The sequence below is a fragment of the Erinaceus europaeus genome, chromosome 8 (assembly GCF_950295315.1).
Source record: "Erinaceus europaeus chromosome 8, mEriEur2.1, whole genome shotgun sequence".
NCBI lineage: Eukaryota > Metazoa > Chordata > Mammalia > Eulipotyphla > Erinaceidae > Erinaceus > Erinaceus europaeus.
In genome coordinates, this window is record NC_080169.1 from 106,150,453 (window position 1) to 106,175,455 (window position 25,003).

A 25,003-nucleotide genomic window follows, 5' to 3' on the forward strand; every position below is an offset into this window, starting at 1 on the left:
TAGAGAAACTGAGAGGGGAGATAGAAAGGGAGAAAGAGGCGGAGCCAAGATGACCACTTGCAAGCAGTGGCTGGCATGAGCTCCAACAAGCAGAAGCTTGTGACAGGGGATTCTCTGGATAGGCTAGGATACTGGGCCGTCAGCAGGAGGGAGAATAAGGGGTCCTAAGGGTGAGACCACTCTTGGGTTAGAAAATGGAGGCCAGGGGATAAAAGAAAGAAAATCTTTTGATTATTTCTGAAGCTCACCTCCCCCCCCCCCCCAATCCCAAAACAAGCCCCCGGGGGCTGTAGAGCAGCTCCTAGCAGGCTCCCTGCTGAGTTATTTTCTTTACCAAGATTCCTGGCTCACCAGGGGTGTCATTCCAAACCTTTTACCTTTTTGTTTTCCTTCTCTCTCTCTTTTTTAAGTGGCTGGAGCTCTATCTGAGTGACAAAATGTCTGACCAATCAGAGCCTCACCCCTGCCTGGGAAAGACTACCTGGAGGTTTTGTTTTTTGTTTTTTTTTTTCCCTGGATACTTCTTACAATTGGCTGCCTTTGCTCAGGCTGCCTGATCTGGAGCAGTCCAAGCTGCAGACTGACTATTAGGATTTTTAACTCTAACCTATTTTATTATTACTATTATTATATACGTGTGTCCCTTTTGCCTCTCCTCCTTTAGGTTGACCAAAATTAACTGTTGTTGTTTTCTCCACTGCTAGGTGACTGAGTGTCCTATCCAGTGTGAGAGGAACTTGTTTATCTCTGCCTCTTCCCTGCACTCTCCTTTCTCCCTCCTCCTAGATAATTAAAAAAAAAAAAAAAACTCTTTCCTTTCACTGCTCTCTTTTTTTTTTTTTTCTTGTTCTTCTTTTCTTCCTTCCACCTTCTTTTGATTTCTGAATTCACTGACACTCCTTTGTGAATTATTTTGGGGGAGAAATCTGACTCAGAGTAGACTCTCTCTGTGTTTGTCTCTCTTCTCTAGTTCCCTTTCTCCTCTTGCTATCCCTAGAATTTACAGTGGACAATATTCAGTAGATTTGCATAATTGACTATTTTTGCTTTCGCTTTTTTCCTTTCTCTTTCTTTTTCTTTTGATTTTGGTTGCTATTTTTTCTTGAACTAGAGGTGTTGTTTGGCTAACTGGTATTGGTTGAACTGCATCCATTCTTGCTTAAGTCATCGTTGTTATAATTTCTGAAGTTGGGTGACTACATTTGTCATAAAGGTATTTAATATAGCATGGCTTATACTCAAAACACAATTGAAGAATGACAGAACAGAAAATTTTTTAAAAATCAATAAAAAGAAAATGGTTAAATCAAGGGCAAATGAAACTGCTACCACAATGAATCAAGACAGGAGCCCAGAAGAAACTCCAAATCAGTCAGAAATAACCATGGATAAGAAAAGTATGCAAGAAATAATAAACCTAATAATCAAACAAATGAAGACAACAATGGAAGAAAGGACAACTATGGAATAAAGCTCTCACTATTTGCAGATGATATGATAGTATACATAGAAAACCCTAAAAAATCCAGCAGAAGTTATTAGGCAATAAAGCAAGGTGTTAGGCTACAAAATCAATGTACAAAAATCAGTCTTTATGCAAACACTAAATCTGAAGAAGAAGACATCCAGAAATCACTCCCATTCACTGTTGCAGCAAAATCAATAAAATACCTAGGAATAAAGCTGACCAAAGAAGTGAAAGACTTGTATACTGAAAACTATGAGTCACTATTCAAGGAAATAGAGAATGATACCAAGAAATAAAAAGACATCCCATGCTCATGGATTGGAAGAATAAATATCATCAAAATGAATACTCTCCCCAGAGCCATATACAAATTTAACACGGTACCCATCAAATTTCCACCAAGTTTCTTTAAGAGAATAGAAAAAAAACTACAATCATTTATCTGGAACCAGAAAACCCTAGAATTTCAAAAACCATCTTGAGGAAAAGAAACAGAAATGGAGGCAACACACTCCCAGATCTCAAACTATATTATAAGGCCATCATCATCAAGACAGCATGGTACTAGAACAAAAATAGGCACACAGACCTGTGGAACAGAATTGAAAGCCCAGAACTAAACCCTCACACGTATGGACATCTAATCTTTGATAAAGGGGCCCAAAGTATTAAATGGAGGAAGGAGGCTCTCTTCAATAAATGGTGCTGGGAAAACTGGGTTGAAACATGCAGAAGAATGAAACTGAAACACCATATCTCACCAGAAACAAAGATCAACTCCAAATGGATCAAAGACCTGGATGTTAGACCAGAAACTATCAAATACTTAGAGGAAAACATTGGTGGAACACTTTCCCACCTAAACCTCAAAGATATCCTTGATGAAACAAACCCAATTGCAAGGAAGACTAAAGCAGAAACAAACCAGTGGGAATACATCAAATTGAAAAGCTTCTGCACAGCCAAAGAAAGGATCTATCACACAAAGAGACCCCTCACAGAATGGGAGAAGATCTTCACAAGCCATACATCAGACAAGAGATTAATAACCAAAATATACAAAGAGCTCAACAAACTTAGTAGCAATAAAAGCAAATGACCCCATCCAAAAATGGGCAGAGGATATGAACAGAACATTCAGTAGAGAAGAGATCCAAAAGGCTAACAAACACATGAAAAATTGGTCCAGGTCACTGATTGTCAGAGAAATGCAAATAAAGACAACGCTGAGATAACATCTCACCCCTGTGAGAATGGCATACATCAAAAAGGACAGCAGCAACAGCTGGAGAGGCTGTGGGGACAGAGGAACCCTTCTGCACTGCTGGTGGAAATGTAAACTAGTCCAGGCTCTGTGGAGAACAGTCTGGAGAACTCTCACAAGGCAAGACATGAACCTTCCATATGACCCAGTAATCCCTTTCCTAGGGATATACCCCAAGCACTCATAATGCCCAACCACAAAGAAATGTGTACACCTATGTTCATAGCAGCACAATTCATAATAGCTAAAACCTGGAAGCAACCCAGGTGCCCAACAACAGATGAGTGGCTGAGAAAGCTGTGGTATATGTACACAATGGAATACTACATAGCTATTAAGAACAATGAACCCACCTTCTCTGACCCATCTTGGACAGAGCTAGAAGGAATAATGTTAAGTGAGCTAAGTCAGAAAGATAAAGATAAGTATGAGATGATCCCACTCATAAAGAGAAGTTGAGATAGAAGAACAGAAAGCAGGATTCAACTCAGTTTGGAGTAGGGCACCTAAATAAAAACCCTGGTTTGAGGGTGAGGATGATGTTCAGCTTCACAGAGTGGGGGTGGGTGGGTAGGAGGGGAGGGGGCGAGATGGGACTCAGTATTTTGGTGGTGGAATGGTGTTTATGTACACTCCTAACAATTTGTATATAAATCAAAGAGGAAATGTGACCAATGGGACCAAAAGTCCAGGACTGTCAGGCAGTGAAAGCTGTGAGCTTGTCCCCCAAGTCCCCTGGCACCATCCCAGCCTTTCACAAAACCGTAGAAGAATTCAACTAAGCCTTGCAGGTACGTGTAGAGAACAGGAAAAGTTGTTAACAGGACCCAACAATTAGGCTTACAGTCATCTGGTAGGCCTAGAGCAACACAGCAGCTTGTCTTTTTTTTTTTTTTTTTTCTTATTTTTCTACCAGAGGAAGAGAACTGAGCACCACTTGACTCTGGCATATGGAGGTGCCAGGTGTTGAACCTGGGTTCTCTGGGGTGTTTTAATGTTAAGCAATTTCCCCAGCCCCCAAATGCTTCTTCTTCTTCTTCTTTTCTATTGATTTAATAATAGCCGACAAGACCACAGGATAAGAGGGATACAATTCCACACAATTCCCACCACCAGAGTTCTGTATCCATCCCTTCCAGGAAGCTTTCCTGTTCTTTATCCCTCTGGGAAGCAGCTTGTCTTTATGGGACCTGAGGTCTACACTTGTCTGCCCCACCCGTCAATTCAATTTTGGACAGAGATGCACTCGTAATAAAAAATAAGCAGCAGTATCTGTGAATGTGAAAAAATAATTTTAGTTTTGAAACCCAGCTTACTTTATTTTTATTTCCTCTTTAATGTGTCTATTTAAGGAGAGACAGAGAGATGGAGTGGCCACTACTTTGCCGTATATAGTGCCGGGGATGAGGCATTCGCCTCTCTGTCATGTGAACACAGTGAAGAGGCAGCTTCTGCAAACCAGGAAAAGGGCTTTCAGCAGAACTAGACCCTGTTGGCAGTTGGATCTTGAACCTCCAGCCTCTAGGACTCAGAGAAACACATTTTTGCTATTTAAAACAACCAGCCAGCCTATAGCACTACATTACAGCGATCTGAGCTAATACACATGCCATTGTAAACAGACAGTTTTTGGTTTCCACAAGAAGGAGAAACAGCCAAGTCATTCGTGAAATTACAAGTTGGTGTTGAGTCCTGGATTAGTCCTAAAGGTGTGACACTTAATCGGGCTGTACATTAGAGTCACCTGCAAATTTTGTCCTGGCTACTGTGTGAATTAACACAGGGGCCCCCAGGGGACAAGTCCAGGTATCAGGCACCTTCAGAGCTCCCCAGGTTACTCCACTGGACAACCAGGATGGACCTGCCACCTGACAGCTCAAAGGTAAGGTAAAATATTGAGGTGAGCAGTCTCCAAGTGAAAGGGAAGACACCACTCCAACTGCACGATGAGTCGCAAGGATCCGTGGGGTGCAGGTGGGGTGAGAAAGGAGGCTGTGTGTCATCTCCACAACAGCCCCCCCCCAAAAAAAAAAACCAAAACAGCATCAGACTTGCAAAAGCACTTGTTTATTTGAGGCTTGAGAAAAATTACAATTCTAAGCAACAAAACTCCAAGGATTACTGGCATTATTTTGACATGGTAGACTCCACTTAGGAAAGGGTATCTAAGATTGTACTTTTCATACAGCTGGGTGAGGAGAAAAATGAAGAAAACTGGAGGAAGAAATCTAACTCTCTGATACAGGTCGCTGGTGCCAGTCCCGAGCTGCTGGCTGGTGTCTAGGTGTGTGTACCCCTTGTGGAGGGGTGCGGGCTGGAGTGGGCCACCCCTGGGAAGAACGAGGCAGGGAAGCCAGCAGGCTCCAGGGAGAGCAGGCACCCACAGCTTCAGAACTCAATGGTGAAGGGGTAGCTTTTGTGGGAGGCAGCACTGTCAGGAGAAAGAGAAACACATTAGCTACTTGAGCAAGAGATTCTGACTATACACTGAGAAGAGGCAGAAGTGAGCGTCTCATTATAGGTAGAGATGGAGGCCTGAGTCAATACTCAGTCACAGGTCTGCCCTTGGGGACGGTGATTTCCCAGGCACATATCTCAGACTGACACCCACCATCCACTGTGTGACAGACACCAGCTTCCCTGCACATCGAGCATGTGCCTGAGGGCTGCACCATGTCTAGTTACTGGGGAAGATGCATTGTTTTTTTTTTTTTTTTGGATAGAGACAGAAAATGAGAGGGGAAAGGAAAAGAGAGGTGGCGGGAACCAAGGGCAAAAGAGAGAAGGCTGTAGCACTCTTTTATCACTTGTGAAGCTTCCCCTCTGCAGGTGGGGACCAGGGGCTTGAGCCTGGGTCTGTGGGCACTATAATGAGTCTTCTGTGAGATGCACCACTGCCCAGCCCCTAGTGTTCATCTTAATGACATAATGTAAGAGTGACAGCCATGGTGGGAATGCTCAGAGTCTGTTCACAGCAATGTCAAGGGATAAATGAGAGACACAGCAAGTGCTCTGAGCACATGCAGCGAGGGGCCACTGTCGCCCTCCTGGTGTCTGTGGGGGCTGCTGTGATCCCCATGCAGTGGCTGAAGATTGGGAAACTCAAAGAGGGTAGGGCCAGGCTGGGCATGGACCTGGGGGTGCAGAGCTCATGTGCTGTGCTAGGCTTGTCATGGCATTCCTGCAGGAAAAACCTGCTGGCAGAGTACGTAAAGCTCTTATGTAGGGGGAAGGCAGTGGTACACCTGTTGCAATGTGCAAGGACCCAGATTCAAGCCCCAGGCACCCACCTGTAGGAGAAAAAAATTGCAAGCTGTGAAAGGATGCTGTATCTCTTTCTCCCTCTCTATTCTGTCTCCTCTTCCCACTTGATTTCTCTGTCTCTACCTAATAAATAATTTATTCCCTTTTGTTGCCCCTTTTGTTATTTACTGATGTAGTTATTGTTGTTGTTGGATAGGACAGAAAGAAATGGACAGAGGAGGGGAAGAGAGAGAGGGGGAGAGAAAGATAGACAACTGTAGACCTGCTTCAGTGCCTGTGGAGTGACTCCCCTGCAGATGGGAGTCCTTACGCTGGTCCTCGTGCTCTGTGTCACCTGTGCTTAACCCACTGCGCTACCACCCGACTCCCAAATACTTATTAAAAATGTGTCATGACTTTTCTGAACTACTAAAAATATTTCTCAGTATCTTTTTGACATATTTTGTAACCCACAAAAACAGAGATATATAACACTGCCATTAGCTAGAGGGGGTTAGCCTATTATTAACTGCCAAGAAGTGAAGCATATTTGTGTGTGTGTGTGTAGTTAGAAAACCTTTTCCAGGTTCCCCTATGAATGTAGAGCCAGTCTTTTCCTTTTTTCTTCCATCCCAACCCCATGAAACACTAGGTGTTAGAAGCTTTGGCAACTATTTCTAGAATAGCACTGAAGAAGGTGGCGTGTACATTTAAAGGGACCAGTGAGGAAAACACCAGGGTTGTTAGCCCTGAGTGTCCCAATTCACTCTGTCAGCTCTGAAGTAGGGAACCAGAAACTCTTATCAGCCCAGACTCACTCACCTCACCAGGGCACAGACGCGCCAGTTTCGGTTGTAGCTGAGCAAAGTAGTCATCTCCTCACTGCTCAGTTCAAAGTCAAAGACCTGGAAAGACAGGGTAACAGGCACTGCAGATACTGGCAGACCGCACTGGGTTGTGCTCTGCCTTATTGTGCTTGGAAGTCTGTGTCCTTTTACAAACTGAAAGTCTGTGGCAACCCTGCTCTGAGCAAGTCTACTGGGGTGACTGTGGTTTTTTTTTTTTTCGTAACAGCTTGCACTCACTTCATGCCTCTGAACCACATTCAAAACTCTATTTATTTTAACGAGAGACAGGTCTATCAGAGCGCTGCTCAATTCTGGCATTTGGTGGTGTAGGGGCTATATCTGGGAGCTCAGGTATGCAGACCTGGAGCACTACCACTGCACTGTCTCCTCTGCCCCCTATGTCTCACTTCTTTTTCTCTTTAGACATAGTGCTTTCACACTAATGAGCAGAGGATAGTATTGCATAAACACGGCTTTACAATCAAAGTGACTTTTTTGCGGAGCTACTTTTTAAATTTGTGATTAGTAGTGGTTCACAAGAGAGTCAGATTACAGGGTGTAGTTTAACACTGTACCTACTACCAAAGTTCTGTGCTCCCATTCTCTCAACAATAACCACCATAAATTCTCACAAATCTTTAGAGGCAGTTTGATTACTTCTGAGTTTTGTCTTGCTTTTTTTTTTTTTTTCATAAGCCCATGGGTTTCAGTCTGAGATTCCACATACGAGTGAAATCATCTGGTAGGTGTCTTTCACCTTTTTTTTTTTTTTGCTAAGCATAGTCTCCAATTCCATTCATTTTGTTCTAAAGGACACAATGTCTACTGAGAGATGACCAGATGAACAAGTTATGGGACAGCTACTCCATGGAGTGCTACTCTCCGATCTAAGCTTGGCTTCTTTTTTCCCTTTTAATCTTTATTTATTGGATAGAGACAGCCAGAAATCAAGAGGGAAGGGGGTGATAGAGACCGAGAGACACCTGCAGTACTGCTTCACCACTTGCAAAACTTTCCTCATGCAGGTGGGGATTGGGAGCTCGAACCCAGGTCCTTGCACATTGTAACACATGCACTCAACCAGGTCCGCCACCACCTGGACCCCTAAGCTTGGCTTCTATATGCTCTGGAGCACCACAGAATCCCTGTGACTCGCTTTACTGTGGCATTATCATGGCTGCTCGGAGGTGACTCCAGTATCACGGTATGTCTGAGATGTGCCCTGTAAAGATCTGACACAGAAGCGTCTCAAAACATTCAAGTAGTTCCGTGCAGGAAAGATGTGCAGTTTACATAGCTGGAGGAAGAAATAAAACTAATGATCTGAAATTAGTGATTTGAAAAGGCTTCTTTGCTAGCATGTTGAGAAGAACACATGAAACCAGGGCTCCTTCTCTGGCAACTGATGTATTTCCCATAGTACTCACTGTTTAAACCTATTTATTTATTTATTTATTTTCTGCCTCCAGGATTATGTCTGGGGCTCGGTGCCAGCACTATGAATCCCCTGCTCCTGGAGGTCATTTTTTCCATTTTATTGGCTAGGACATAGAGAAATTGAGGGGGGGGGGAAGGGGATAGAGAGGGTGAAAGATAAACATCTACAGACCTGCTTTACTCCTTGTGAAGCACACCCCCCGCAGGTGGGGAGCAGGGGTTTGAACTCAGATCCTTCCATGGGTCCTTGCACTTTGTACTATGTGTGCTTAACTGAGTATGCCACTGCCCATCCCCAACCCCTTTATTTCTAAGAGATAAAACATCCCCTAGGAGAAGCAGTTACCCAGGCCCGGCCTAATCAATCTCCCAGGTCAAGGGCAACATTGGTTGTTCACTTAAGAAGAAGCCATTGGACCCAAGGCTCAGGTGAAGGCAGGCAGGCACAGTTGTGATGTCAGCTGTGGCAACTGCTCCAAGGACCCCTATAGAGTACTTCACTGGAGCCCAGACACGAGCCCTGGGCCTGCGCCCACTGTCAGAGGAACTATTAGCAGAGGTGGGGGTGTGCTGATGGTTGGGAGGGTCCTGGACTTATGATCAGTGTGCCAGCATTTCCAGAGGGCTACCAAACATCTGGCAAAGATCCTTACTGCACTTTTAGTCTTCATGACACTGTTGGCATAAGGTGGGGAAACTGAGGCACAGTAAATCGTTGAGCCCTGATGCAAATCTGAGCAGAGCTGCTCGTGAGTGTTCCCAGGGTTCCAAGTCACAGGGGACCCTGGTCTTAGGTGCCTGCATGTACCGAGTGGGAGTTGGGAGTTGGGAGTTGGGGTGGGAGAGCACTGAGGCTAAGGCCCACCCAGCAAGGCAACTCCACAGATGCAGAGTCACTGTCCCACCCCCAGCCCTAGGTCCTCTCTCTGCAGTTTACTGAAGTCAGTTCCCTGACTGAGTGGCAGAGTGGTGGCACCACACACAATGGTCAGAGGCAAAATGAGACTTCCTTTGAAGAGCCTTGGTTGGCCCTGAACCAGCCGGGATCTTACCTGGAAGTTCTCAGCAATACGTTCAGGTGTCACCGACTTGGGGATCACGACCAAATTCCTCTGTATGGGGAACCGGATCAGAACCTGGAAGAGATGTGCCAAGGGGGTATGTAGAGCAAAACCCAAATCACCACCTTGAAGAAACAGACCCCTTGTCTGAAGGGGGCTGTTCTGGAACTTTACTTGTGAGAAAACTGAGGGTCAGAGGTCTAGGGGTCGCATCCAGCAAAAGAAGAATGACACTCTGGATCTGACGCCAGAGCCCCACTCTTAGCTACTGAACAGGTGCTTCTGAATTTCCCAGGTTTATGACCCATGAGAATGCCTCTCACTGCCTGCGACCCCACACTACCACTTGGGAAAAAACATTGCTCGTGCTGCTGACAGGTGTGCTCTGGTGGGACAGAGATGAGCCTTCACAGCCAGCAGCAAATGCCCCTTGGGGAAGCTGGTGAGGGTGACGGGGCAGCTGTTACTGTACTTACAACACTCAGGTAATCTTCCAGCTTCTTAGCTCATGCCCTTGTAAGTGTATTCTAGAAGCCCAAGCCATGCTTCCAGGGAAGGCTGGGCTGGGCTAACGAGACGTCTACAAACACAGAGCCCTGGGAAACTTATAAGTGCCTGGATGTGGTCGTACCTGGGCTGTGGTTTTATTGTGTTTGGCTGCAATTTCTTTGATTCTGGGATCCTCCAGTATGGAAGGGTCCTCAGGCTTGGCCCTGCAGATGGAGAGATGGCCGTGTTAGCTGTCATTATTGCCACCACTCTAGCCCAAAGTCCTGCCCTGTGAGGGTGGTCTGCCAGAAACTCCCAGCCCTCTGGAAAAAGGGCAGGCACTTTGCTACCTGAAATACCAGTCAGAAAACCCATTAAGAGGCTCCTGGGAAGGTCAGTCTTTCCTATGACGCTGGATTTGTCCCTTTTTAATGTCATTTCTAATTTTTGTCAGTTGAACCAAGAACAGGATCCCAGGGAAACTTACCAGGGCCTGTCAGGAGAGCCTAAGGGGCTGTAGGCCGTTATCGCAATGCCTTTGGACTGGCAGTACTGGATGAGCTTCTCCTGAGTGAGGTATGGGTGGCACTCGATCTGCAAGAGCAAACAGACAAGCTCATAGCAGGGGGTGCTGTGGCCACGGGCTGATATGGGTGCAGATTACGGGGCTGTACAGGACATTTCCTCTCATTCATCCCTTCTCTCCCCAGATAGATAGGCAATCATGTGTGACCGGTGGCCTGCCATCCAGTGAAGCTGTGCCAACTCTTCATTTCTCAGCGACTGTCCCTGGCATCGCAAATCATAATCTTGTTACCCAGGGACGTGGCCCTGGGGCTGTTTCCTGACTCTGCCCACTGATTAGCTGTGATAGGGCTGAAGCTTTTTCTGTCTGTGCTGCTCATCTGAGAGCCATGTCATCACAAGGCAGACTCAAAGTCTTTCTCTCTTGCTAAGTCTGCTCCCCGATGATGTGACCCTGGCATTATGAATCAGGATTCTGACCATACCCAGGGACTTGTCTCCTGCCTGCTTCCTGGGTGGCGTGGACAGGAAGCAACTACTGCTACAAGATCGGAGAGCCAGACCACTGTTTTCTACACAACAGCTGATCTGCTGAATGCTTACTTGGTTCACCGCAGGTATGTACTTTAAGCCGGGTTTCTTCAAGATCCTCTCGATTTGGAGATGGTTAAAGTTGGAGATGCCAATAGCCTTCACCAGCCCTTCATCCACCAGCTCTTCCATTGCCTAAAGAAAAGACAAAAGTAGAGCTGCGTGTTGCTGATTATAAGCCATCAGCAGACAGGACGAACAGCATCTCTGGCTACTCAGTTTACGAGGGCCAGCCCTTAACAAATAAGACCCCTGGGAACCAAGAGATACCAAGACAAAAGCCAGGTTGGCAGTAATGAGATAAGAAAGCTGCATGTCTACCCTTCACCACAGGGTTTTTACTTTGGTGCCCTACTCCATATTTAGTCAAATCCTTTTAGTTTCCATTTCAGATCTTCTTTCTCAACTTCTGTTGATGAGTGGGATCATCCCATATTCATCTTTATCTTTCTGACTTAGCTCACTTAACATAATTCCTTCTAGCTCTGTCCAAGATGGGTCAGAGAAGGTGGGTTCATTGTTCTTGATAGCGGTATAGTATTCCATTGTGTATATATACCACAGCTTTCTCAGCCACTCATCTGTTGTTGGGCACCTGGGTTGCTTCCAGGTTTTAGCTATTATGAGTAGTATACACCTCTTTTTGGTTGGGTGTTAGTACACTCCTAGTAAAGTGTAGTCATATAAATCACTAGTTAATTAAAATGAGAGGGGGAAAATTAAATGTATGTCTCGAAGTTTTTAAAAACACAGACTGAGTCTTTTTAATATATAGGCTGTGTATTTGATATGCAGACTCTCTCAAAAGCCTAGACCAAGTAGATCAGAAGCAACCAATGGCATAGCTACATACAAGACACTGGGTACTATACAGCAAACTCTAACAAAAGGACTTTTTTTTTCAAAGTTAACCCAATTACCAAATAATGAGATGATAACACTAACTATCCATTGTCTTTTTGAACCCTAAGACAGCAGGAACCTCACATCTCTACTATAGAGCCTATATTTCCCCCAGTCCTGGAACCTTAGGATAGGGCCCACTTTCCTGCATGCCTCTCCCAATCCATATCAAATAATATCGCATCTGCTGATCGCAGCCTAATCAACGCAATGATTGCCACCTCAACATGCTTCAGCTCAGACTGTGTCCAGAGACTTCAGGTGTGGAATGACAACCCTTCAGCTTCATTACTCAGGTGAGACCTTTCCTTTCATAGTATTCTCTAATTCCATCCCAGGTGGTTCACTTTCTAACAAAGTCCCAAAATATGTTCACAGGTATCCATAAACTAGTGCAAAATATATACCTGCAAAAGTACACTAGAGTTTGCAGTGAGTATCCCCCAAATACTTCCTCTCCACTATTCCAACCTTTGGGTCCATGATTGCTCAACAATTTGTTTGGCTTTGTATGTTAACTCTCTTTTCAGCCACCAGGTTCCAGATGCCAGCAGGATGCCGGCCAGGCTTACTTGGGCTGAAGACGCCACCAATGTGTCCTGGAGCTCTGCTTCCCCAGAGACCCACCCCACTAGGGAAAGAGAGAGGCAGACTGGGAGTATGGACTGACCAGTCAACATCCATGTTCAGCGGGGAAGCAATTACAGAAGCAATCAACCATCTGCCATGGACCCTGGGTCCATGCTCCCAGAGGGATAGAGAATGGGAAAGCTATCAGGGGAGGGGATGGGATATGGAGATTGGGTGGTAGGAATTGTGTGGAGTTGTACCCCTCCTACCCTATGGTTTTGTTAATTTATCCTTTGTTAAATAAAAAATAAGTTTAAAAAATGAGATAAGAAAGGCAAATACAGGGACAGAATGAAAAAATGAAGTTAAAGAAATAGTGTGGTAGGTCACTCACACCCTGTCCATTAACAGAGAGGACAGGGAACCAGCGATGGAAGAGGAAGTCACATCAAGAGGTCTTACCGTCCATGTGTCCACAAAATCGGTATCACTGGGAATCACCTTGCCTTCTCCATCCAATGGGGTAAGTTCCTTCCCAGCCTGTCAGTGCAATAACACACACACACACACACATACACACACACAGTCAATAAGCAGAGGATCAGGCTCCATGGGGCCTCCATCCTGGCTGGAAACTGGCCTACGAAACTGTCACCTTGCTGACCCTGGCTGACTTCTCATGAAAAACCAAAGGGAGGGAGGGGCAGTCAGGCCCTGACACACTACAGTGCAGTAACACAGAAACAGGATAAAACCCAGGGGCTTTCAGTGTGGCAGACACAGCAGACTAGTTAGTCTGTGACTAGAAAGCAGGCAAAGGACACAACAGAGTTCCTTTTGGGCAAAAATAAGCAAGACTACAGCCACCATTTACCAAGGCTCCCCAGATGAGGCATCTGTGCAGAATGTAGGAGTGTGTGTGTGTGCACACGCACATACACACACACACACATGCAAGGTCTGCATGTATCCCTGTGTGTACATGTCTGGGGGCCAAGGGGGAGGGCCACATCTGATGATGCCAGACGATGGAGGCAGAAATATGAGCTAAGCCATGCTTCAAATCCCAGTCCCTCAGAGAGGAAAAGCTGTGCTCCTCACAAACTGTATGTTTGTATGAAGTCACTGCAATTCAGATTCAGAGGGTCTGGGAGGGATTCCTGACAATTCCCCATGAAAAGCCACTGCTACTGATCCAAAGTTACCACTCTGAGTGATGAGAACAAATAAGAGCGTGTGTGTCTCCTCACTCAAAAACCTGTTAGGGAGGGAGGCTCTCCCATGCCACAGAGACCCTGGAGAGCATACCTTAAAGCCTGTTGGCCAGTGAATAAGGTAGAGGTCCAGGTAGTCCAGCTTCAGGTCACTCAGAGTCTTCTGGCAGGCACCCTTCACCAGGCTCTTCTCATGGTAGGTGCACCACAGCTGAAGCCCAACAGAGAACACATTCCACCGCTGCAGGAGGCTGTTTGCTGGCTGGGAGCCAGGAGGCTCCGAGACAGAGGGTTCTCTTCCCTCTCCCCACCATCCACCCAATGTCCCTGTGATGCAGGACTTGGTGGTGAGGGTGTTTCCCCTTCTTCTGTTTCACTCAGTAGATCCTAAATTCCAAAGGGAGGTTGGATAGGCAGGTCTGGGAAACCTCAGAAGACATAAAATCAGCCTCTCAAGGACATAAAATCCAAGCAAGCCGGTCCTTGCCCCTAGACATGGGTTCTCAGGCTGCCTGCTGATCAGACTGGTCTTCCTGGAGTAAGCCTCCCTCTCACAGCCCATGAGCTTTGGATACGAGAAGCATCTTGATAAAGTGTGGAGGCCACTGGGGAAACAACTCAGCTGGTAGAGCAAGGACTTGGATGGCAGAGACTCCTGATTCCACCTCTGGTACTTTGACTTCTCTCCCAAAACTGTCTCATACTATATAGTAATAAAATAAATTTATATTTTTATTTTTAAAAATTTATTGATTTGCCTCCAGGGTTATTACTGGGGCTTGATGCCTGCACTACAAATCCACTGCTCCTGGCAGCAACTGTTTCCATTTTATTTTACTGGATAGGACAGAGGTAAATTGAGAGGGAAGGGGAAGATGAGAGGAGAGAGGAAGATAGACACCTGCAGACCTGCTTCAACCTCCCACAAGTGGGGAGCTGGGGGCTCAAACCTGGATCCTTGAGCATTGTACTATATGCACTTACTCCACTGCCTGGGCCCCAATAACTGTATATATCTTAAAAGACAGTGGTTACAGGGCTGAGAAGTGGTGTACCCAATTGAGCTCAAACATTACCATGTTCAAGGACCCAGGTTTGAACATCTACTTCCCACCTGCAGGGGGTAAGCATTATGATCTGTGAAGCAGGTCTGTAGGTGTTTCTCTCTCTCCCTCTCTACTTTCCCCTTCCCTCTCAATTTCTCCCTGTTCTATTATGATAGGAAAAAGAAGGGAAAAAAAGAGAAATAAGAAAAAAGTGACCATCAGGAGTGGCAGATTTGTAGTACCAGCACTGAGCCTCAGTGATAACCCTGATGGCAATATAATAATAATAGTAATAATAATAATAATAATAAATAATAAAAAGAAAATAAAAAGACAGTGTTTGCTTTGCTATGTGTGAGCCCAATTTTGAGCCCAGCCCCCCACCACACTGAAGAAAGTGTTGGTGCTGTGATCTCTTTCATTCTCACTCTTTGCCTGGCTCTAAAAAAAAAAATAAAGCCAGCAGTGGAGATCTAGAGTCTGCTGATGGGAACAAAGTTCCTTCCTTATTAACTCGCTGGAAATGAAGTGACAGCCTTCTACCCCAACCTCATTAACTAGGCATACAAACCAAAGCAGCCACGTAGAATGACCGTCCCCCCCCCCCCAACAGACTACATGAATGGACGAGCTCTAGGACCCTGCTTGGCCTTGAGTCAGCATGATTTCCTGATTTCCCAGGAAGTTCTGTCCTGGCCTGTGATAACTGCAGCCATATTCAGAGGCTCTAAGGGAGTGGTCTTGGTTGGGGAGTTGGTACTGCCACTGGACAAACACCAAAGAGAGCTCTGTCCCCTACACCCCTGCAGAGCACACCTTGCTGACGATGAAAAGGTCCTCTCGCTTCACCACCTTCGCCTTGATCTTCTCCTGGATGGCCAGCCCCACCTCGTTCTCATTCTGGTACACGTGGGCACAGTCAATGTGGCGGTACCCGACATCGATGGCTGTCTTCACAGCCTCTGTTACTTTGCCTGGAGGGGACTGCAAGGAAAGGAACGGAAGGTAGGGAGTTAAAACCCAAAACAAAAAGTGTGTGCACAGCAGTGGGACCCTACTGCTCCCAGGGAAGTTCCTGTCCCTTCACGGGTCAGTGAAGTTTCTGAAGCAGCTTGTGAGCCTTTTAGGAAAATCTGGCAAGCAACTGTCGCATAGGCCACTCTGAAAAAGTCTTGGGCACACAAGTTAGCTCACTCTTTATACTGTACATACGAACACAACTATCCTATAGCTGTCTTTCAGAGAAATACATGTCATCTGGTATCAGATATAAACTATAACACTCTCAAGACACTAAGCACATAAGAAAAAAAACAGCAATATGAGAAAAACATCAATTTAATACATAATATTACAGAATTACTTTTTAACTGACCTAGGAAGAAACATGCAAAAAAATATTTTTTTGAAGTAGTGGGTGAAAGATTGAGGAGGAGGAGAGACATTAGAGCACTGCTCCGTGCACTCCACTCATGTCAAGTTATTAACATCAGGAATGTTACTGACACAGCTTCAGTCCTTAATGTGTATGAATGTGTGTAAAGAGCATCTGACTAAGCACGGGGCCCTGGGTTCAAGTCCAGGTGTGACCATGGATGGATCTGGGGGAGCTGCATAGATGAAACAGTGCTACAGTGTCTCTCAGTCTCTCTCTCTGTGTCTCTCAAATATAAACAATAGAAATTTGGGTAGGTGAGGCCGCTCAGTGGCATAATGCAGAGGAGACACTCAAGTTCATTCCCTTATGCCACATAAAAAATAAGGTGGCAGCTGGGGGAAGCCTGCAGAGGAACAAGCAGGCAGAAAAGAAGCCAATGGAGAGAACAGAGGCTCATGGGTAATCACCAAGCGGTCTGTGGTCAGAGCTGCAGGGAGATCCAGTGGCCGTCTGTGCCTGACCGTCTGAGTGAACAGGCCAGGTGCCTGGCTGTTGGGGTGGAAGTGACTGCATAGCCATTAAGCTTCGCTGGCCCCCAGAACAACAATCAAGATAGACACTAACCCTGTCTCCTGGCTGCTTCTGTTTAGACAAATGCAGGACCCTGTTGAATGGATACAACACATTCCTCCAGAGAGCTGGGGTAAAAAAGAATGTGAAAGAAAACTTCCCGGGGCCACTGGCAGCTGTAGGCGTCTGCTGCTTTGACATCAGCTGTTGTACACAGGTCAGCGAGGTGCTGAGGGCCGAAGGAATAGATGCCTTCCTTCAAACTCCATCCAAGAAGTAGTGAAGACGGTGAATCCATCAGTCTTAATAGCTGAACAGGAATTGCATTGTGTGTGTACAACACAGCTTTCTCAGCCACTCATCTGGGTTGCTTCTAGGTTTTGGCTGTTACAAATTATATTGCTATGAACATGACTGTATACAGATCTTTTTGGATGGGAGTGTTTGGTTCCTTAGGAAAGAGAAGGATGAATATGGGGAGATCTCACTCATGGGTGGAAACTGAGAAATAAGAGCATAAAGGGGAAATACAAAGTAGAGCTGGGACTGGGTTTGGGGAGGGGGGACTTTCAGGTCCTGGTGCAGGATGGTAGTAGAGGACGTGATCTTTCCACCTGTAGGGGAAGCTTCATGGGCAGTGAAGCAGTGATGCAGATGAGAGTGGTTTGCAGAAAACTGAGAAATCTTACAACTGCACTTACTGTAAACCACTCATCTCTCCTCCCCCCCAAAACCAAAGAAACAAAAACAGAATGTCTTTGGGTGGCTCAGGAACCCCGTTTTCCTGGATTGCCTAAGTGGTACCCGCCCCTGAGCTGTCCTGGGGAGCCACCATGAGCCTGAGAGGCAGGGGCACACTCCCTGGACCTCCCCCAGCCCTACCACCGCAACACCGGGGGTGTTGGAGCTGGGAGCAGCTGGATGAAAGTGGGGCTGAGAGACTGCTCCTGGATACATCACTCACCCCTGAACCAGGTACAACCAAGCTCGGCAACTGCCATTTAAAAATAAATAAATAAATAAAATAAAAGGTTAAAGGTCATGTGGTGGGTGGCATATCTGGTAAAGCACACATGCCACAATGTTCAAGAGCCCAAGTTCAAGCCCCTTGTCCCTATTTGTAGGGGGAAGCTTCATGAGCAGTGAAGCAGTGCTGCTCTCTCCTCTATCTCTTTCTCTCCCCTTCCCTCTCCATTTCTGTTTCTATCTAATAAGTAAATAAAAATATTCAAAACAGGTTGGTTTGTTTTTATGAGACAGAGGGTCCAAGACCAAAACAACACCCAACTCCAACATATGGTAGCACCAGGGGATTGAACCAGGGGTCTCAGGCGTGCTAGCCCTGTGCTCTAATACTGAGCTATCTCCCAAGCATAGTGGCTCCCGTTTTGTAGATCAATGACTCTCTAGTTCAAACATCCTTTTTGTTGTTGTCAGGCCTTCACTTTTCCAGACAGAGAGTAAGCCACAGAGCAGTTGAGACCCCACAGCATGAAGCCTCCTCCCCCAGTGCTGCAGTACTTGTGTGTGTACTCAGGACTCAGATACGGGCGGGACACACAGTGAAACAGGCATCTTCCAAGTGAGCCATCTTGTCGGTCCCAATTTCTGTTTTAATCAATTTCAAATAAATCAGAGCACCAAATCTTCATGCATGTCTGACAGATGTCATTGTCTTTACAGATAAGGAGACCAGCGCAGAGAAAGTTTACAAAAGTAGTCCGTGGCCATGCAGGTTATATAGCAAGAGGGCAAGAGAAGTCCTTTTCAGGTGGACCCCAAGAAGTAAGGAGACACTAGTCAAGTCTCCTGGGTATGGAGAGGTCATGATGGCAGAAGCAGGACTCGCCCATATGGCCTCTATAACCTCCACAAGAAGGGCCTCTCCACTTGCTGATTTTGTTAACACTCCCTAATTAGTTAATGCCAACTCAAAGAATCCTGACTAGGCACCTACCCACTTTCTTTTCTCTCTCTTCTCTCTCATATGCACTCCTTTTAAATATGGATCCTCTCTCCCCATTGCTTATAGCTCTTCCTTCTGCCAATCAAAAAAAAAAAAATCACAGCTTCAGCTAGAAATTAAAAAAAAAAAATTTGTAGCATCCCAGAGGCTGAATCCTTTGCTGTATTAAAGCTATGCTGATTTCAAGAAAGAACTATTTTTTTTTAATCTTTACTTATTGGATAAGAGTCAGCCAGAAATTGAGAAGGAAGGGGGAAACAGAGAGGGAGACAGAGACACACCTGCAGCACCGCTTTACTATTCCAGAAGCTGGATTCCCCCTGCAGGTGGGAACTGGGGGCTTAACCCAGGTCCTTGTGCCTGGGAACACATACACTCAAGCAGATGGGCCACCACCCAGCCTATGCATTTTCTGACTTGTTATGTTTTATTATTATTATTTTTTTTTGCCTTTAGGGTAATTGCTGGTGCTTGGTGCCTGTACTAGGAATCTACTGTTCCTGGAGGCTATTTTTGCCCTTTTGTTGCCCTTGTTGTTATTGTTATTGCTGTTGTTGTATAGGACAGAGAGAAATGGAGACAGGAGGGAAAGACAGGGGGAGAGAAAGAGACCCGCAGACCTGCTTTACTGCCTGTGAAGGACCCCCCCCCTTCCTTCAGGTGGGGGAGCCTGGGGCTTGAACCGGGATCCTTACTCCCACCCTTGTAATTGGTGCCATGTGCACTTAACCCACTGCACTACTGCCTGGCCCCCTTTCCTGACTTGTTTTTTCTTCAATTTTCCTGATTAGTAGTTACTGCTTTTATAGTAAAGTTGTGGGGGTGGGGAGCACGGGGAGGAAGGGGATGTAGGGAGCAAAGTAAATTTCACTTTGAGGAAAAAACTCATCCTGGGTAAGAAGTATGAGAACAGCATGGCAATGAAAACACTAAAGAAAATAGGACACCTTGACTTCTGGAGTGAATTTGACTTAGGAAAGAGAGAAAGATGTCATCAACCTCTAGTGCCTGAAAGAGTACCCTTTTACAAAAATGCTAACATAACTTTAACTTCTTCAGATTAAATTAGTTTTGTTGTGTGGAGTGCTGCCTGCATGTAAAAGAGATAATCTTATTGGTTTTGTTTCAGTATCAGAGGCATCCCAATAGTTTTATACTGTTTTTCTTCAGAAGTGCAAATTGCGTTATTTTAACCCTACTTATGTTAAACAGACATTTGGGGCCTAAATTCTCAAACTGCATCCCAACTTCCAATTAACTAGACTTTTCAGGGGCTAACTGGTGATTTACTTGGTAGACCACATACATTATCATATGGGCACAGTTTCAAGAGGGGAGGATTCACAAATGGTGGAATAGCTGCAGGTGTCTTTCCTCTCCCCCCCAACATTAACCCTAAAAAAAAGAAAAGAAAAAGGCTCTTCCAGAAAAGAACTTAGCAAAATTTCTCTACATGGCTGGCTTTGTGGGCAGAATGGTCTGCTCAACTCAGTGACTGTAGCACAAGGACAGTGGCTGGAAACATGTGAACGGATGATGTGTGTCCTATTAAAATTTTTTAAATTATGTTTATTTATTTATTGGATGGAGATAGCCAGAAATTGAAAGGGAAGGGGTAATAGATAGGGAGAGAGAAATAGAGAGAACCTGCAGCCTAGCTTAACCACCTGTGAAGCTTTCCTCCTGCAGGTAGGGACTGGGTATTCAAACCTGGGTCCTCATGCACTGTAATATGTGCATTAACCAGGGGTGCCACAACTCAGCCCCAAAGATAAAAGACTCCTGCAGACCTTCTTCATTGCTTGTGAAACATCCTCACTGCAGGCAGGGAGCCAGGGGCTTGAACCCGGATCCTTGAGAGTCCTTGTACTTAGTATTGTGTGCACTTAACCAGGTGTGCCACCACCTAGCCCCCCCCCCCCCTTAAAATTTTATTTACAAAAACCATTCCAGTCCCATCAAAGGTCAGAAGAGAATACACAGAAATGGGGGTTCAGCAACAAGATCAGTTGTGGTTTGTCCTCTTACTATCCTAGAGCATTCCCAGTTCCCATTTAGCATCTGGACAACGAAGACTGGGTATTCAGGACTTGCACACAGGCAGTTTGGTGACTGCAAAGATTTAACTCTGGTTTCTCATTTAACCAGTGAACCATGCTATCCCAATCATTTGTGGGGACATCTGACCAAGCTGAGTCTACTCTGTGACCGCAGAAGCTGACATCCATCTCCACAACTGGGAGACAATGGTCTATGTCTGCATATGCAAGGTTTATAGTGCATCAGCCTCCAAACACTCCCAACAGAATAAGCATGGGAGAGAATCCAGAGAATGACTGAAATGTGCTACTTCTCACATCGGACCCACAACCAACAGCGGTGTGCTTCTCACTGTGTGGTGTAGCTAAGCCAGTGTCCTTGGCTCATGTTCAAAGTGTCCAAACACATTTTCCAGTTTAAAGATAAAAACCACAATGATAAAAGGTCCAGCCTTTACAGAATGGCCTTTATCTGATGCTTTAAATAAGTTGGCTACTCTTCTAAGTCAAAGCTCACACTGGGTTTGGGCACAAAGAGGAACAAATCAAACTGAGATTAACTTCCTAACTTCCTCCCCACTGAACTCAAATCCATCTGTCCTGAATTTCAAGATGCTGATGCCTCCTCTGAGTTGAATGGGATGGACAAGGATTGCCTCACACAGGCAGGGCTTAGTGAATTATCTCCGGTCTAGAAGAGTTCAAGGCTGGGAGAACTATGGAAAATCTTGGGAGAACTATGATGGATCAGTGGGGGTGGAGGTGTGGGAGCAAGGAACTCTGGCGGTGGGAGTGGGGTGCAACTATAGCCATATTATTTTTATAACCTCGTGAATCATTATTAAATCACTAATTACATATTCTAGGAATGAAGAGCTTCTGTTTACTTCCAAAGCTAGCACCTCTACTGTTTTGGGTCATTATAAGTTTGAACTAATTTTCAGAAAAGACAGAGGTCTCACTGAGAACATTTTCATCCACTTCATTTTTTTTTTCTTTTACAGAGGGTGAGACAGAGGACTATGGAGAGGATACCCAGATACATGCAATACTGCGCCACTGTTGATAAAGCTTCCTCCCTGCAGATGGGAAGCCAGGGTTTGAACAGAGGTCCCTGTGCGTGGGGGAATATGCATTCTCCTAGATGAGCTATCTGTAAAGGGCCACAGCCCCTCAACCGTTATGATATTAAGATTTTATGTCACACAGTTTAGAAGGAAATGTCTCAAAGGCCTGTGGAGATAATGGAAAAGAGGCCACAGGACAGTTTAACCTCCTAGGTTTGGAACACATGGATGAGCCGCCAGTGGCCTTTGACAAGGACGTCAACATTTCAGTCAGGACAAAAGCACTGACAGGTTAACAGGACACTGGCCAACAACAGAAGTCATTTCTGCTTTAACCATGCCCCAGTAGGGAGGACAAGCTTGCCAGGACAAAATCCCTGCAAAACCACCTGGGGTTTGAGCAGAGAAGCTCTCTCACCTCACTGAAACCTTCGCCTTCCAAAGAAACACAAGCCTGAGGCCTTTCCATGGAAAAGAAGACTGGAGGCAAGCAGAGCCCCACAAAAGGTCTGAATGGTTCACTACAGCCGCCATGACATAAAGAGCCCATGAGAACTTGGAGCTGTGGCCATGACAGAACCCCTCTCCTGGGTCTGAGAGTGAAGCATTTAGATCACACCAGGTTTAATTCAGTGTCTGTGAAAGAAGATGAACACATATGAGAAAGGAAGGGAGAGGTATTAAGGCTCTATTCATGTAACTTGTTATTTCTTATTTTTGTTAAGAAAAGGAATCAACTCCAAGTCAACATTTAAACCATTTACCCTTACTGTTATCTCCCCTGCAGTGCTTCCATGTGACTCCTCACAAATCTCTTCACTTCCTCAAATCTAAAGTTATCTAACTCTTGCACAAGAACTCAACACCTATTTTTAGGGTACTGGGCACTGTTACTGGTGCTGAAAATAGCTGAGAAGAAGTGAAATACTACTCTATCCCTCAGTGAACTTAGTCTGCCCAAATGAATGATCCGAATGCAGGTCTCACAGTGCTATTAAAATAAACATACAGGTTGGGGAGATAACATCATCTGTAGGGCAACAGCCTGAGGCTCTATAGTCCCAGGTTTGATCCCCAGTACTAACACAAGCCAGAGCTTAACAGTACACTTGTAAAATAAATCAAATGAATAAAAAAGATACAGCTTTTCCAGGCTTTCAGTGTTCAGGTGAATGAGTTTTGTGTATTTTTTTATTTTGCCCTTGAGTAGTGCAAAGGTGGGCGCAGCAAAGGTGGGCGCGAGGAATAACATCATTGCAAGACTGGCCAGCTACTCATGGGGCGCGAGCGCTTCCACACTACGATCATCATCTCTGGCATTATGCTATTCCACTGCAGAATACTGTGCCCCAGTATGGTTCTGTAGCCCCCATGTCCACTTGGTCGATTCCAAATTATATTCCTCCATGAGGATAATTTCTGGAACCATCCGTTCCACCCCGGTTCCGTGGCTGCCAGTTCTTAGCAACATCGCCCCGCCAGATATTCGTCGGGATGCGGCATCATCTAAGTTCATTTCCCACGTCTACGCTCGACTGGACCTGCCAATATACGCGGATATCTTCGCCCACCCTGTCCAACGCTTGACGTCTCGTCACCCAATCTGGTCTCCTACGCCTACACTGAACTTCTCTGTTCCAGTCTCTTGGAAACAGAGCTGGCAGTCAGCTGAGGTAAAGAACAAACACCTCATCACAGACCCCTGCAAGCGTCAACCCGGCTTTGACCTAGCACCTTATGATTGGGCCCTCCTCAATCGCTATCGAACAGGCCATGGCCGGTGCACCACTATGTTCCATTGCTGGGGAGCCAGAGACGACCCGAACTGCCCCTGCGGCTCCAGACAGACTATGACCCACATAGTCAACGACTGCCACCTCTCCAGATTCAAAGGAGGTCTCGAAACTTTACATCAGGCTCAACCTGATGCTGTTGACTGGCTACGGAAGAAGGGCAAACGCTAGAAGAAGAAAGAAGTGATTTTTCAAAGGATAAACTGGTCCAAGGACAGGATCATAATTTGTGAAAGCATGAAACAGGATACAAATATTGAAGTATGTGCCATCTACTCAGATTAAGCACTGTTCTTTGGAACTTTTTTTTTTTAATTTATTGAACTTCTGTGTGCTGCATTATTACAGAAACTAGTTTTCTTATTTTTATAATTTTAAAATATTTTTAATTTATTTTTATTGTTGTTGTTGTTATTGATGCCATTGTTGTTGGATAAGACAGAGAGAGGAGGGGAAGACAGAGAGGGGGAGAGAAAGATAGACACCTGCAGACCTGCTTCACCGCCCATGAAATGACTCCCCTGCAGGTAGGGAGCCGGGGGCTCAAACCGGGATCCTTACGCAGGTCCTTGCGCTTTGCACCATGTGTACTTAACGCACTGTGCTTCCGCCCAACTCCCTAGAAACTTAATTTTCTAAGATCAAGTAAGCATATTTTCAAATCCATTGTTAAGAGGAAAAAAAAAAAAGAATGGAATTTAATTCCACTGCACAGTCTGAATTCACATACACCCTCAGGGCCACGACTGCATTTTTCAAAGGAAACAATCATTACTTTGGCCGAGAAACACCTTAAGTATGAGGCACCTTCCTGACCATTTTCTTTCTATATATATATATATATATATATATATATATATATATATTCCCTTTTGTTACCCTTGCTGTGTTTATTGTTGTAGTTATTATTGGTGTTGTTATTGATGTCATCGTTGTTAGTTAGGAAGAGAGAAATGGAGAGAGGAGGGGAAGACAGATGGGGGAGAGAAAGATAGACACCTGCAGACCTGCTTCACTGCTTGTGAAGCGACTCCCCTGCAGGTGGGGAGTCTGGGACTCCAACCGGGATCTTTATGGTGGTCCTCATGCTTTGTGCCATGTGCGCTTAACCCGCTGCGCTACCACGGGACTCCCCTGACCATTTTCTTATTCACATAATATCAACAAATTTTCTACTGCATGTTTATTGTAAACACTATTTCCTGTTGAAATTCAAGCCATTTGAAGGTAACCTCAATTTCACCTCTTTTCTTTCTTTGTGGCAATACCCAAAACCCAGGCTCATATACAAAGTTTTTTGGAAAACCTTAGGTCAAAGCTGTGGAATGCTATTTATATATTATATCCAGAAGTCCATTTATAATCGGCTTAAAAATATTAAATTTAGGGCTGGGGAGATAACATAGTGATTATACAGAAAGACTTTCATATCCAAGGCTCCAAAGGTTCCAGTTTAAATCCTCAGCATCTGTATATGTCAGAGATAAGCAGTGCTCTGCTATAAAAAGGAGAGAAAAAAAGGAAGAAAGAC

The 25,003-nt window shown here is 45.3% G+C and overlaps 1 protein-coding gene across 2 annotated transcripts in view; it reads right to left on the bottom strand.

Annotated features, from left to right (window-relative positions):
* Window positions 1–4,777: 4,777 nt before the first annotated feature.
* Window positions 4,778–25,003, bottom strand: part of LOC103116617 (aldo-keto reductase family 1 member B1) — a 97,999-nt gene continuing 77,773 nt past the window's right edge. Inside the window, exons 2-10 of one of the 2 annotated variants that reach the window (XM_007526545.3) lie at window positions 15,476–15,643; window positions 13,708–13,824; window positions 12,862–12,939; window positions 10,939–11,061; window positions 10,298–10,404; window positions 9,953–10,034; window positions 9,313–9,396; window positions 6,798–6,880; window positions 4,778–5,163 (exon numbers count right to left, since the gene is read on the bottom strand). In XM_007526545.3, coding sequence (XP_007526607.3) covers window positions 5,121–5,163; window positions 6,798–6,880; window positions 9,313–9,396; window positions 9,953–10,034; window positions 10,298–10,404; window positions 10,939–11,061; window positions 12,862–12,939; window positions 13,708–13,824; window positions 15,476–15,643 — 885 coding nt within the window. In that variant the 3' untranslated portion in view covers window positions 4,778–5,120. The remainder of the gene's footprint in view (window positions 5,164–6,797; window positions 6,881–9,312; window positions 9,397–9,952; window positions 10,035–10,297; window positions 10,405–10,938; window positions 11,062–12,861; window positions 12,940–13,707; window positions 13,825–15,475; window positions 15,644–25,003) is intronic. The other variant, XM_060196604.1, reaches the window with a different exon arrangement.